We start from the raw sequence: 16,127 nt of genomic DNA on the forward strand, positions 1-16,127 counted from the left end.
GAGTTTTCATGCCTTACAGAAAATTTTTAATTCTTGATGAACCATATGGTTTAATACTGAGATGATATCAGTATTTCATTTGTGACTACAGAAATGGGCTCACGCTGAAGTGTTGTGGCAAAATACACAGGAGACAGCACTCTACATTAAATTCTCATAAATATACCATCCTTTTCCCAAGTTTCTGTATACAGAGATGTTTAAGATCCTGTTAAGAATTAGTGTTTTCCAAATTTCTGTAGAAAGCTGTTCCACCAAGAAAATGGCAAATCAGAGAGAACAGAAAGGTAGTTCTTCCACCTCATATCATGTAAGCAGCTGGAGTCAAAAGACAACAAAAGAATACAAACAACCACATTTAGAATTCTTTTTCAGAATTTTTAACTCATGTTAGCCTGTTCACCAGTGTCAGTGTGTAAGTAGCTTTTTCACAATCAGCAGGATTTAAAGAAGAAGAAGGGAATATCAGTTTTAGCTTATTTTCTCTGGCGCTGCTCTCCTTTTACAATGTTTTGTTTTCATATTCAACAATAACTTTCTAACACATTTTAAAGATTATTGAATGGAGCCAAGACTGCCACTACTGCCTCAGTCCAAAATAAAAATGTTCAGTATTTGAAAAATGGATGATACAGAGACTGTTACATTACTTACCTTAAAACAAAGTAAACCAAACCACACACATATTTTTTTTATCATATCAGCTGGAGTCTGCTATCCTTTTAAAAATTTTCTCTCACTGAGATGTAAGTGTGTTTAAAGAATAAATATTTTTGTTCTGAGTTGAGTTTTGTTCTGAGTTTTGTTTTGAGTTGAACTTCCACTTTGTCCTGGGAGAAATTAACAATCATTAGATATTACTTGGAGGAAATAGTCACAAATGTAAGTCCGTTAATGAATGTGAGGCTATTCATTCTGAAAATAAGACCATTTTAAAAGCTATTACCTACCCTGGAAGCCAGGCACTTCTCTAGAGTTACTTAAATTTCTATATTTTATTAAATTCTATAAATGTCAAAACTGTTCTGACTGTCCATTTTTACCCTGTTCCTCTAGGCTGTGTTTCTCAGCTCATTCCCATCAGTGTACTCAGAACTTCTGAAGCTCTTTGATGTGAGAGAGGTGGCAAATTTGGTCCACGATGCTTTGGGCAGCTTGCCAACAGTCATGCATGGGGATGAGTCCCTTCAAGCTGTTAAGCTGCAGAGTATTGGCAAAACTGTGGAGAGTCACCTGTACACTAACCCGGGTAAGGTTACTCTGGGCTGCCTGCAAATGAGGAGCTCAGACTGTGCTTTGTACCTGGGCCAGCAGGTGCTGAAGGGAATAGTCTTCAATTTTTCCAAGCAGGCTGAAGCTTTGACCATCTGTTTAGTAATTGAAATTAATCACCTTCTGAAAGTAATCTTTAAAATATACTAGACTGAAGAAAGTATGTCTCTGCAGAGGCTTTACCACTATATGGAAACTGGGGAGGAAAGACATGCTATGTATTAAGTGTTAATGTTGCATAGGAAAGTCACAACGATTGCCCAGAGTCTAAGATTTCTCTCTTTGTAATTATGCCAAGCACATACTTGAAAAGCTCTGTGTCATGATTTTTTTCTTGTCTTTCTGTATAAAATTTGTAAAGGGCAAATATTAGCATTTAAAACAGTCAGCTAATTTGACTTCCTGCATAGAAGAAAAATTAGGACAGTGACTGATGGCTCAGAGTTCTGATTATTGCACCATTGCTTACAGTCATTAATTTTTCTGTATCCAGTAGCTGACCCTGCAGCTGACAATTATTAAAAGTAAAAATAACCTCAGACAAATAGTCTTCAGACTTTCTCACCTAGTTCTTGGTGAATCCAGAGGTGAATGAGCAAGCTCTTCTCTTCTGTAATATCACTACATCTCTCCCTCTCCATCTAAACAGATCAAGACAGAGGGGTACTTAGATTCTAGGCTTATAAAGAATATATCTAAAGCTGTGATATATGTAGTGGTTGTTTCAATAATTGGCTCTATTGCCTCCCAAGTCATTGTGAGATGCTTTTTGCTAGTCCATTTGGTAAAACAGAGTTTCTGATCATTTTATGAAGCTTTTGCAAAAATGGGATACTTGAAACAGTTGTATGAGGATGCTCAGTTTTGCCTGAGATGCCTCAGGCCATATCGTGTGTGAGAGCTGGCTATTTGCAAGTGTTTCTACATGTAGATTTTTAGTCGTTGAAATGTAGTTCATAATGCTGCACTTATGTGTAAGCAGTGCACAGAGTAGATGGCGTCTCAGGTGAGGTGCCAAATGCTGTGTGGGCTCATCAGGAAGCTATCTAGAGTGAACCAAGAAGAAACATCTTGGCACAGGGATGCTCCTAGTTTCTTCTGGTCTTCTGGATTGAGGAATTTGAGTTGTACTTGTTGTCCAAACAATAATGCTCATACACAAAATATGTGAAAGAGCTGCTGTTACTGCTCCGTGATAGTTGTGGAGTTGTGTTGTGATTGGACTAAGCTTTCTATCACCTGCTTGCTAGCACAGTAGGCCAACCATAGAATCAAGACACTTCATCTTGTCTCTTGATTATGGATTGCCAGATAGTCAAGAATTCAATATGTGTAAGGCCTAAGAGAATGCAGGGAAAAGGAGCCATCCTCTGTAATCCAGGGGCTAAGTCTTTTTTTATACAAATAGAAAAGTCCTGCTTTATTGCTTCAACTGAAGGCATTAGCTCTGTTTTTTTCATCCAGCAGGAATCAATAAGCAGATTTAGCAGTGAGGATCAGAAGATGGCACTTTTCTAACCACAGGTTTGCACATTGGCAATTTCCCTGCCCAGTTACCCTTTGACCCTAGAAGTCCCGCAGTTGATGGGTCAGTGGCAGCTGTGCACACTTGACATCTCAGAACACTGGGGACAACACTTGGCTCAACAACCAGGCTCTGAGGTAGAGAAAAAGACTATGCTGCCTTGGTTTTGCTGAGAAACTTCCCCCCATTTGTGGTGCTACGGGCAGATAGGAACTCTCAGGGCAGTCCTGATGAAAACCTGTTAAGGCACTTGCAGAAATAAGCAGTCACTCTAGAGAGGCTATTTATTGCCCAGTGCTGGGTTTCTGTACCACTGGTTTTCGATGATGACTGACATTTGCCTACTGCCTTACAGCCTCTTTTTATTATTTTCTTTAGTAGGAAGATACAGAGGTACACCTGAATAAATAATAAGCATTAAACACCCATTTAAAAAGAACAGGCAAGGTTTTATTTCAAAAATAAGAATATACTTAAATCATGTGTACAAATCGGTTTGTCCATATGATTTGTCTTTTATTATACAGATGATTAGACAATGAAAACAAGGGGATAGTAAAGCATAACAAGGTTAGTGCTGTGTTTCAGTAAGTGAAAGAAACATTAAACAAATAAAATCGCAGAATAAATATATCTTCTTCTTCCTCTTCCTCATATTAAAAATAGAGGAAATAACTGGGGGGGGAAAGGGGAGCGTTTATAGAAAGTGTAATCCACAAACCATACCTGCTTGGCAAAATTGTTTTAAAAGAGTAATTTTACAACTAGAGAAATACATTTTTAGCATACAGTCACATTAATGAACAAGGGGGGTCAATGAGTGTATTTCTATAATACAACTTATAATCATTAAAATTTTAATGGAGGAAGTTATTCAAGTACATTTCTATGGGAATATAATTTCTTAATTGTGGAAAAGATTTTAAAACAACAACAAAATGAAAACAGGAAATATCCTTCCCATTTATCAAGTTGTGAATAGATGTTTAAAGTGTTACCACTAGTGGTTCTTCCGATTTAATATTGTTTTTAATTGTAATAACAAGAAGCAGAAATAAGTAGCATTTTAAGTATGTTCTTGCACAATTTTCAGCAAATGCAGGACTGCAAATAACACCAAAGAGCTGTGTTTAGAAAATGAAAGAATGGAAAGGCAAATTATTTTATGTAGAAATCAATAGTCCAGGTTGCTCATACTCAGTAGGAGTGAGGAATCTGGAAAAGTAAAAATTCTGAAAGAAATCTGAAAATACTGCTGCTGGTCAGTAAAGTAGAACTTTTTTGTAGAAGAACATAAGTTCCTGCTGAAGTCTGTCATAACCTTGGCATATAAATGGATCCTGTCACATGGCAGAACCACTAGAGCCTAATTTCTCATTGTTATGAATACAGGCATTACTCTTCTACTTTTTTTATTAATTTTGGATGAGAGTTCAATAAATACTGAAAATTTCTTTTATATGTAGTATATTCCACACAGTGGTGTTTTTCTTCATCCATGATATAGTGACTTCCAGCATATTGTTTATTCTTTAAACATTTGCTTATGATTGTGAAGTAAAAGCTTCTGCTCATCAAAAAATTTTGCTAAACATATGAAAAGCTTCTGCTTATGAGAAATAGTTTTGGACTGAAGAAATATTTAATAGCTGTATTAAAATTAAATTACTCTATGACAAGCTCCTATCATGAAATTTTTCATTTTTTCCAGATTCTCGATGCATTCTTCTTCCAGTAGTTTTACATCATCTCCACATGCATTTACAAGAGCAGAAGGACCTTATAATGTGTGCCCGTATCCTTAGCAACATATTTTGTCTCATCAAGAAGAACAGCTCAGTGAGTAAACACCATGTCACATCCACTTGAACTTCTTTATATGGCTCAGTGACATTTAATGACACAAGCTGGACCTTGCCCAAGAGCATTTTAAAGAGTTCTCTGTTAATGAATCTGCATAAACATGTCATTTTGATTTTTACATGACCCTTTTCTTTGCATGTATGAGTATTTTAATTGTATCACATAGTGTTCTGACAAGCTTTTGCACATCTTGGGCGTTGTGTTGGAAAGAAAGAAATGTCTACTTTCTTTTAGGGGCATTTTTTATTGTGTGCTGTGTGTTCTTAGGGGACACAGGGCTGATCTAGATAAAGAGATTGATATGAGTATTGCAAGGGAGATTGCACTTGGTTGCTAGTTGATAAACTTTGTGGCCAGTTTCTAATGTTTATGAATTAATGTGTGAAAGCTGCATATGAGAGCTCACTTAGAGAGGTGTATTGCAAATGGGAAGGTGATGATAGGTTCTGACAGACAGCAGGATATAAGGCAATTAAAAACAAGCATTTCCTGTAATTAGTGCAATACATGCATGTTAAGGCCAGCATACATTACCTTGTAATGCATTAGTGAGAACTCCTTTATGTGCTTCTTCATTTCATACCACTTTCAGCAATTAAAGTTGCTCCATCAGTGATTTGATAAGGATGTGGCTTGCATTTTTGGCACTGTAACAATATATTCCTTCCAGCTGCTTCTGGATAAGGATAAAATCTCATCACAAGACGAAGTGATAGATACAAAAGGAGAGCTGTGGTTTTGGCCTGGGAGAAAGCCTTACATATCTGGTCTGAATTTCAGGAGATCTTCCATTTGGAGCCACCAAGCCAGAGATGTGCACAATTACAAGTGGATATCTACATAAAACTCTACCAAATGTTCAGGATATGCAGCTACTACTCTTAGTATTCTATGAGTAATTGAGATTATTAGCAACTTTGTGACTTTGACATGGTTTTTTTTTGGTACATCAGTACAGAATTTCAGACCTTCTATTATAATCAAGATGATTTGGAGATTGAGGGAACAAGTGAATTTGCAATAAGGCATCTTTGAAAATTAAGGCTGTTGCTCAGTCCAAAAGTAGTTTATAGTAGTAAAGAGAAGAGTCCTCATGGTGGATGCAGTTCCTAAATGTACAATGTACTGTCTGCTTTCATAAGAAGCCAGTTTAACAGTTCTTTGATGCTAGATGAAGTGACAGAGGATATGGCTTGACACTAGATTCAACTTAAGTCCAAAAAGGAATTTTGAGTTTTGTTATAAATCATATGCTTTAGGGTGTCTAGGAAGCAAAATAAAACAAAAGAAAAAACCCAAATCACTCCTACACCTCAATGTCAGCAAAGTTGATTGATCTATTTGTTTGTCAGCTGAGCTTTAGCTCGGTTGTGTGCATTTGATTATCAAATTTTTCTGTGAAGAAGGGTCATGTTAAAAGGGTCATGGATAAAATTGCTCAGATTAAGATGGTGGTTTCTGCTGCAGTGGAGATTTAAAACAGTCTTGAAGCAGGGAAAACATACTTCCATCTGAATTAAGACGGAAAGTAACTACAACTTGACTTTATCAAGTGTTTTCCCGCTTGTAACTGAGATATTCATGGTCTGTTTTGGCAGTGAAGACTTTGATTCCTTGGTTTTGATGTTGTGTACAAGCAGTTGCGGGCTCACATAAATGACTAATTTGTGCTACTCAGCTGCTGGGAAGCAGCATAGCTGGGCCTTACTGATGAAGCATGTCCTGAAGGTTGAGGACCATCTGCTTATTTCTGGTGATAGTTTCAAAGTGTAAAACAGGATTTTGCTTTTTGGATTTTAAGCCTTTCTTGGCAAGTTCCCCAGAAGATATATGAGTGTTACCTATAAAAATCTTGCCTGAAAAGTTTTTATATATTATTTACTACTTTCCTCTATACGTCAAGTGAAAGTAGAGCTATGGTAATTTGATGAACATTTACATATTCAAAGTCAACCCTGTATCTGTCCTCTGTGAGGTAATTAATGGAAAACTGTTAGGAGAAAAATGAATAGAATTAAACTATATCTGAATTAGACAATAGTCCTTGTTTCTTGAATGCAGCATTCATTGTGAAACTAATTAGTTTCTAAAACTACATCAAAGGAATTATACTTGTGGTTGTATTTCTATTTTAAAATCCTAAATGTTTTATTTATTATTTAAGGAAAAATCGGTCCTGGAAGAAATTGATGTGATTGTAAACAGTCTGCTAGATATTCTATTAAGGACCATACTAGAGATCACCAGCCGACCACAGCCATCAGGCTCTGCTATGCGCCTCCAGTTTCAAGACGTGACTGTAAGTTTCCTGCAGTGAGAGAGCTCACAATTGTCACTGGTTGGACTACTAGATTTGTGAATATATTGTCTTTGTATTGTAATTCACAGTGTTAGACTTTGTGTATAAAAGAGAGAATGAGGAGGACAATGAACCCTTCCTTGCATTCTACTAATTTCTAGTGGAAATAGTAATTTTTTTAAATAGTAGTTTTTTTGTAGATTGCGACCAAAAAAACCCAAAACAAAGCAAAAAACGAGCCCAAAAGATAACATTTCTTTTGAGACTTTCAAGTTAGTAATTATTCCAGTATGTTCCTTTTGTTTGCAATATAATAGCTTTCTGAAACTCTCCTTCAGTTTGAATTCCTGAAAAAAGAAGAGTATCAATCAATAATAGTTCCTAAAATGCATACATTTTTTCATGATGAAATAACTCTAAAGATGCCTGCAGAATCTGTGATAACTTGTACTAATCTAAATATATTACTTGAGACGCATTTTGTTGTTCTCTGGGCTGAGCATTTGAGCTTTGTTTTTGTCACATGAAGCTGAGCATACAGCATAGATTTAGAAGATTAGCAAATGATGTTTTGGTGAACCTGCTATGGAAATTAGAAGGTTGAAATACAGGCATTTACAGAAAAGTCAGTGATAAGCATTGATCAAAAAAATGAATGTTTGGTTTGTTTGCAGCAAGGTTTTCACTTTGCTTTTCAAGGTCAAATTGTTTCTAATATAGCCGGAGATGTGACCCCAAGAAAGTGTGAGGGGTCAGCATTTAGTGCAGAAAACATACTATGTTGAGTGATTTACCATCTCATTATACATTTATTAATTAATTGCTCAGTGTTTACACTGTAACAGTTTTTGTTAATGAATAGAGGGTTGCTTTTCAAACCAGAATTTCCTCTGAGATCAAACATTTCAAAAGCATTTAATAGCTGCATAAAAAAAAAATATGTTGCTGGGTTTTTTTTAGCTTCTTTTCTCTTTTTCTTTAGACCCATTGAGAGCAAACTATATATGGAGTATTTTATGGAGCTGATCAAGCTCTATGATAAGATAACATCATGCTTAATCACTGTGGTTCAACAGCAATATACATCTAAGATTTTGGGAATTTTTTTTTTTAAATTACAAAATTGTAAATGTGTGCCGTGTGGCATATCAGGCCACCACAAGAAAATCTAAACTGAAGTAAGGGTGGTAATGTCAAACTGTTAGTGTAGCAAAGCTCTGATTTTATTGGCTTGTTATGAGATATCCCCTTGCTTGCAGATTAAGTTTTCATTAAACACCATGACAGCCTAATTCTTTTACACCATCAAAAAATTAGACTCAAAGTGCTTTCAAGTTGCAAAAATTTCTATTATGCATCAGAAAAGCCATGTTATTGTCACTGCAGGCTCTCAAAGAGTACATAATGTGGAAGTGACTCACAGCACAGCATAAGGCAATTATATACATTTATGTAGAAATATCATGCAGTATGGGCTTCTGGCAGCACATGGAGCCAGATTCTTTGAACTATTTGTAGAGCATGTATGATAAAGTACTCAATGTGAGTACAGCAGTAGAATCTGTTCCAGTATGTTGCCATTATTTCAAACTGCATGTGCCATGGGAGCACACTTAATAAAATTCTCCCATAGTTTTGAATGAGACATAGTCTTCCTTGTGGAAGTAGTCCCAAACCCATCTGAGTGTGGTTTCCTAGGCCCATGTGTCACTGTTTTTGTTCACCAAGAAGCAGCAACAGATCAGGCAGCGCTGGGCTTTGTGCTGCCATGACTCCACCATTTCTCTCAAGCAGCTTTGATAGCTGGATATCATTTAAATTTCAGACAGCAGCCTTGTTTGTTAGTAACCTGCAAGGTGGGCGTGGGGCTTTAAACTGAGCATGAAGCAGACACAGCTCCAGGGTGATGGTGTTGCAGATGTTGCATTGGCAAACATGGAATTTAATGCAATGGTGAAACTGAAACTTGTAGTTTGGTTCGCTGCTGAATTAGACCTTTGGACTTCCTTAAGAAAAAAAGCATTTGCTTATAAAGGATTGGCAGAAAGCAGTCCAATTAAAGTGAACTTTAATTGATTTCAGATCTTGAAAGTTCAGTTGCTCAGAACCTAAATGAACTGCAATTTAATTGAAAGCTCCATGGCTTTTAATAATTGTGCTCCTGAAATAAGACACAAAAAATTACTTAAGGAATCTAAGTGATTTTAGTATATTGCTTGGCTTGACTTTTGACACTGGAATTGGACCCTAAATGTTTTTAGCAAGATTGTTATGTGTGTAGAATTTTCTTTTGTGCATGATTTGAAAGTTAATCTGTGGCCAACATTGGCAGAAATCCTACAATATACATTTTTATGTTGAGCTCAACAAATGAAGCTGAATGTGCATTGTGATTTTAAAAACCAGCCTGTGTAGCTACCTACATTCAAATTAAAAGTTCAAATTTAGAAACAAGTTACCAATTAGTTAAAGTGGATACGTTTATAACACTAATCTGTCAACCATAATAGTACAGCACTCTATAATAAGTTGTGATTTTTAAAATACTACTATATAGGTTGAAAAAAATGTGGGAACATAGAATAAAGGACAAAAAAGGACTGCTTAAAATGCCTTGGCAGGGAAGGAGTTTTGTCACTCAAGCTAGCAATTTGGTATACAAATATTCACAAGACAGCAGCTGTAACCTTTATGTTTATGCCCAGAGCATGAGTATTAAGAGATTTTGTAGCCTTAGGATATTGTTTTGATATTGTGATTCTATGCTTCTATTAACTCTATATTTAGTGTAAAACAAGGGGAAGTAAGAAATTTAGAATCATTACCTCAGTGCAGAAGTATCACCATGTTGCCAGTGAAAGCCACCTGATCAAGTGTACCAGGTATAATCACGAATTAATCACGCCTCCCAGTGTAAAATCTAGAACAGCTATTCCTGTGAAAACATACTGCTTCTTTTTAATCCTATTTTCTGTTTTTAATAAAGATGGAGGGAAATATTCCCAAAATTTCACTTGGTGAACTAATGAAAGGCACCATTTTAAAGTATTTTTATCACCTGTCCTCTCAGTCTCATTCTCCATTCCTGGTACAGGCAAAAATATATTTCCCATTTTTTAGAAAGCTTGTGAGATTTCAGAATTGTTCTTTCTAAGCATTGGGATGCAAACCAGGCATTTGACTCTTCCCTGTCCTCATCAGTTCTGCAGTCAGACCTGATTGATATCATTCAGTGTTTTTAGCCAGTGCAAGCAGACAGGAAAGGGTGAATGGGAGAACCTGTTCCTTTCTATGATATCTTCCTTGTTTGACTGCTCACTGGACATACCCCGTTCAGTTCTCTGCTCTTTCAATGAGAAATTCTTCTGCAAGCCCAAAGAAATTTCTGATCAAAACATTTTCTAAATCTGTTCAGTCCTAAAAATGAGTTTTCTCTTTGACAAATCTTGTGTTTTTGGGGTGGCAGAATGTTTTTAATAATTCCCAGCTAAATTGATTCATTTCTTCCCTAAAGGAAAACAATAGCATTCTTCTCAGAATTCTTGCAAAATATGTTTGTTTATATTTGTTTCAAAGCTGAGTTGACTAAAGAGGTTGTAATTTTAGCAATCTAAGTAATCTGTTTAAAAACAGATAGAAGGAAAACAAATCACAAATAAAAATTTTACTTGTTTATCCCCACTGGAACTATATAAAATTGATTTTTCTAAGCAAATAGACTCAATTTATGGGAAAAATATTTCCTTAAATGGGAAGGAAGTGCAATCAATGTATTTTCAGAAAATGTGGAGTTGAAGCTTAATTGTAGATTAATTTCCCTTGCATTTGTTAATTATTTTCAAGTCCTTATAATATAAGAGTTTCAGCTCAAGTGCAAAAAACATAATATTTCTCCTCTTGGCTTATCTGAACAGGGGGAATTTGTCTCCTGCTTATTGTCACTCTTGCGACAAATGACTGATAGACATTATCAACAGCTTCTTGATAGCTTCAACACAAAGGAAGATCTGAGGGTGAGTAACAGAATTGTTTCCACTTGCTTAGGCCTTTTATTTCTCTTTTTGATTAATCTCCCTTTACGATATCCCTGTGCTTTGATGAATCACTTCAGTATTTGAATGCAATGTGTATTAAAGATTAGCTAAGTATTGCACAGCTTTTCTTGAGAACTTGAGTCCACTCTCACAGCGAGTCAAGGCTGTTATTGCTTCTACAGTGACAGCAGAGAGAATATAGATGGAGGGAACTATAAATTTACTTTAAAGCCTTGAACTTAGCCTCCAATCCTCTTTTGAAGATAGTGTCAGTCTAAGGTTACACTGCTCTTGTTTGACTCTTACTGTTCAGGCAATTGGGGAATTTTATGTTTAGCTTATTATACTTGCTTTTTTTGTTTCATTTATTAAATTACGTATGGCAATAGCAAACATGCAGCTTGAGAAATACACAATCAGCTAACTTCATTTTTCTTAGCTGTGCAGCACGTCCATTGGCAGGAGAACATGTCAGACTTATAATGTCTGTCTGCTCATTTCAGTCATAGAAAAGAGTAGCTGCGGAGGTCTTTTAAGGCAACTTCTACCAGTTTCATTAATTAAGTTACTGGGTTTGTGAAGATAAAATATTTTTAGTTCCATTATGGAGAAGGGACAGGATTAAAAAACATTTTCTTCAAGTTAGGATTTCCTGCATAAACGTATACACTAAGATTTCTACTCTACTAGACCCTGAAAAGTTGTATAGTATCAAATTTGATCAATACAAAAAATCTTGAGTAATCATTTATACACATTATTCAGCCAGTAATCATGTCCTAATGTGATAATATATTTTAGGCATTACTCCTTAACTGCCATTTGATATACTTAAGTGCTGGCGGGGAGTCTAGTCATGGTGCAGTTTCAGATGTACTTAAATTCCTGATAGCTGCTTAGAGCTGAACAGAGCATATCATTTGTGAGTGCCTTTTCTTTGAGTGAGGTGGTCATAGAGAGCTTGACAGATAGGAAGTGCTGTTAAGAAATTATCATAAATCAAGACCACCACCTAGGAGTTGTATAGTGTGAATAATTTTTATATAAGCATACAGTATCTATTTTCATCTAGCATAGTTGCTATCCTTAGGCAATTTTTAGTAAATATTGTGGGACCTAGGCATTTTTGGGTGGAAATATTTTACCTTTTGTAAAGGTAACAGGTATTCCTAGAGGTTTAAGGCTTTATTTCTGTTTCATATATCTGTGAAATACCATGTTGCGTTTATTCAGACTTTACTTCTTTCTAGAATATGAAAAATCTCTGGAATTAATTCTTGAATGATGTTTGATTTGACACATTTAAATTCCCCCCACACACATACCCTACTATTACACAGAGACATATGGAAAGCAGCTGTAGCTGGTGCCATCAGCTATCACAACAGAGGTCTTAAGAACTCAAGTCCAGAGTTTGTTATTTCCATTCAGATCTCATCAAATCACCATCAGCTCAACCAGTGATTCAGTGGTAGTAGTCTGATCATCATCAATGCAGCATTCCTTCTCTTCTGAATCTTAAATAATATATTGTTTTTTCCCCTCACTTGGAAATATCAAATATCACTGAGAGCAAGATGGAAAGATGAGAGCTAGTGTGTAAGACCAACACTGCTGTTAATCATGAGATGATTGCCTATGAGTAGGCTATCTAAACCATCTTGCTACTTCCCTTTTTACTTTTCTGCTTTGATTGCGAAGTGTGAAATTTTCTTTGCTTTAAGATATCATAGGAAATGATATCAGTATGGTTAAATGCAAATTCAAAAGGTGTTAATATCAGTGACGTTTTTTCCCCTGAAATGCTTTAGAAGCTAGAATAGTAGCCTCAGTTAATCTAGTGGCTAGTTGGTATTTAAACTTCAGTGATAACTAACATCAGCTTGCTCTATTTCTGACTACTCATTTTGTCCCTAGTCAGTAGTATCAAAGTGAGTTGGGTCTTCCTGAAGCCACATTATGAATTACAGATCTGATAGGAGTTTTCCAAGGGAAACCTTATCTTATTTATAAGGGAGTGTAACTTAGGCTTTTGAGTTGCTTTGTGCTCTGCTTTTTTGCTTTACCTACCTCTGGTTATAATAACCATCTATACTAAAGGCTTAGGCACTGGTACCACATGACATTTCATCTTTCTTCCAGACTAATTCTCAAGGTGACTATGTCAATACTTGCATGAATGTATGTTTACACAGTATTTGTGATACAGTTAATAAAAATACCCCCACCAAATGACTTCTCCAAACAAAAATTCGCTCATGAAGGTACTTGCAAACCAGGAAAGGTTTTGCAGTTTTCTCTTTTTTGTAGTGTTCTATACCAAATTTACTAAAGGCTGTTTCCAGCTTGTTAAACAAAGAGAAGCAAAATGGAGACTTTGAAGGAATGACATGTACACATATTTATATGACATGCATCTGAGTGATGCCTTAAATAAGTGATTGCTTATGGAAATATTCCCTCTATTTTGTAAATATATTTGTCTTAAGTAATTGACATGGTGACTGTTTTTTCAGTTTAAGAGAGGTTTTTTTCCACTCAAAGCAGAAGATAGAGAAAACATTTTATGTATGAAAACATGCAAATGAAGTCTAAAAGAACTGACAGGGGTTTCATGGTTGAGTGGTAGAACCAGCACTATACTTCACTCACTTTTTGAAATCCTGAATTTAACAAGACCATAATTTTAAATGCTTCCTTTTATCTTTCAATATTATTTTAAAGGTATGTTCTTTTTGCTTACCACAAAATATTTTCTACTCCTACTAAATATATTTTACAGTAATTTATAAAACAGAGGCAACTTTCTAGGTGGATATTTTCTGCTGTGGAAAATCTCAAACATAATTTATGACAAAAGGTAACAGTGGAAGTTATGAATAGGAAGAGATAGTGGGAAAGTGAATACAAATACTTAGCACAATGCAGCTTTGACCACAGCAAGGTGCCTTTGATCAATATGTTTGGAGTTTTTAATTAATAGATTAAAAGAAGACAAAACAAGTAAGCACATACCAGAAGGCCTAGTTTTTATTCATTGGCAGTGTACCCTACATAATGTGACATTATAGAGTTTTGATGAGGGAAAAGATAATATTCCATAGGGATGGGTGTAAATCTTACTAGTTCTGTCATCCCTCTCTTTCAGCTCTACGAGCCTGAGCAGGGTAAAGTGGGTGCCAAACCATAACACCAAGTGGAGTTTATTCCACTGTTCTCTAATGGCCCCTGGGACACAGGCTGTGTGAGATGACACAGGTTGTAAGGACAGACCCTCCCCTGGGCATGGGGAGTGTCTCTAGTGGAGAAGCTCAGTTCTAGCCACCATCCTTCCCCTGCTCTGCAGAAACATCCACTCACATATGGGACTTCTGAAAGGATGAATTTTTTAGGCAGAGGGGTAGTTCTGAAGCCGCTTATTTAGGTGACATCTGATGTACATTAAGAAAGCAGTGAAGCAAAGAAGATCTGGGAAAGGAACTGCCAAGGAATGGATGAATTGCCCAGGAATTAACACTGTGGAATTAACACTGGAACAGTCCTCTTTCTTATTGGCATTTGGGGCTCTGGATGCTCTACAAAATCTTGATACCATGTAGTCTGATAATCCTACAGCATGAATCAAAGCAGTGAAACATCATGGAATTAACTTCAAAGTGGACTGTTGACACAAATGAAAATGCTTTATACCCCAAGAGATCAAATAAAGCCTCCAAGCACTCCAGGTGGGTCTCACCAGACTAGAGAGGGGCAGAATCCCCTCCCTTGACCAGCTGCCCACGCTGCTCTTGATGCAGCCCAGGATACAATTGGCTTTCTGGGCTGGGAGGGCACTTTGCCTGCTCATGGGCAGCCTCTCGTGCACCCCAAGGCCTTCTTGGCACGGCTGCTCTGCATCTGTTCCTCCCCAGCCTGTGGTGATACAGGAGCTGACCTGACCCAGCAGCAGCAGCTTGCCCTTGGTCCTGTTAGAACTCACGGCATTTCCACCAGCTCGCTTCTTGAGCTTGTCCAGGCCCCTCTGGATGACATCCCATCCTTCAGGTGTGAAGTTGAAGTGGTGTGAAATAGAACTAAACATTATTGTTTAATACTAATTTAGTACTACTAAATAAGTACTACTAATTTAGTACTACTAATAAAATAATATATTCTATTATATTACAAATAGGACTAGACCTTATGTACACTAAGTAGAAATATTAAGAAATGGTATTTAGAGTATGTAAAAGACAAAATTACTTTTTTTTTTTTCTTTTAAGATAGAAGACATATGAGACATTAATTCTATCTGTACTGAACCAACCAAATGTTAGCTCACTTACACTGCCGGCAAAAATGTTTTTTAAATGTTAAAATCTGTTACTAAATCTATGTTTTGCAGCTAATATTGCTACTTTGATGACACAATTTTCTATTTTTTCAGTGAAAATTAGAAATAATTAACCTGGTATTAATGATTCAAAATGTAATGCCAGTGTCTACATTTGCTTTGTTTAAAAGTTTGCTTGGAATAAAATATGTGTTCTGGTTCAAGTCTAGTTATACAAAGAAATGAAGTACATATGATCTTCCTGACTATTACTTTTAAGAATCTTGAACAAGCTATCTCAAAGTTGCTATGTTTCCACCTCACACATCCCTTGGGTTTTAAATCTTCATACCACCACTGCATGGCTTTCTGGTTTCCCAATAACAGCCATTTGGCCTCTTCAGTTCAGCATCCACTGGTGAGATCCCTAATGGCAGAAACATATACTGTGTCTGGACAGCAGATAAAAAGGGAATATGGAAGAATCTGGGATGTTATTGAAGATGCAGCAATGTTCAAAGTATTGCCATGTTGGGATTATGGCACAGAGTTGTGGGATTACTCACAGGGGAGGGAGGTCATCTCTGCAAAATAAAAAGGCATTTAAGTACAAGGTGCAAACCTATAGAACACTGGCCTGGCATAATTGTGTTGTTCGCAGAGGTAGGTACTTGTTTATCGGCAAAGCTGGTCACCTGCATTCCAACAGTACGTTATCTGCAGGGAGTATCATTTATACTCTTTAATACAGATATTTTTCTGGCATCTTGCACAGAAAACAGGTTGTCTCTTTTATGTAATCTCTGGTGGGTGGGTATGGGG

General features: G+C 36.4%; 1 protein-coding gene across 5 annotated transcripts in view; it reads left to right on the top strand.

Moving 5' to 3' along the window:
• DOCK4 (dedicator of cytokinesis 4) overlaps window positions 1-16,127 on the top strand; it is a 221,673-nt gene that overhangs the window by 150,993 nt on the left and 54,553 nt on the right. For all 5 annotated transcript variants that reach the window (XM_041713768.2, XM_041713769.2, XM_041713766.2 and 2 more), the window contains 4 exons: window positions 1,057-1,249; window positions 4,509-4,636; window positions 6,825-6,959; window positions 10,874-10,972. In XM_041713768.2, the coding sequence (XP_041569702.2) occupies window positions 1,057-1,249; window positions 4,509-4,636; window positions 6,825-6,959; window positions 10,874-10,972 (555 nt within the window). The remainder of the gene's footprint in view (window positions 1-1,056; window positions 1,250-4,508; window positions 4,637-6,824; window positions 6,960-10,873; window positions 10,973-16,127) is intronic.

The sequence above is a fragment of the Taeniopygia guttata genome, chromosome 1A (assembly GCF_048771995.1).
Source record: "Taeniopygia guttata chromosome 1A, bTaeGut7.mat, whole genome shotgun sequence".
NCBI lineage: Eukaryota > Metazoa > Chordata > Aves > Passeriformes > Estrildidae > Taeniopygia > Taeniopygia guttata.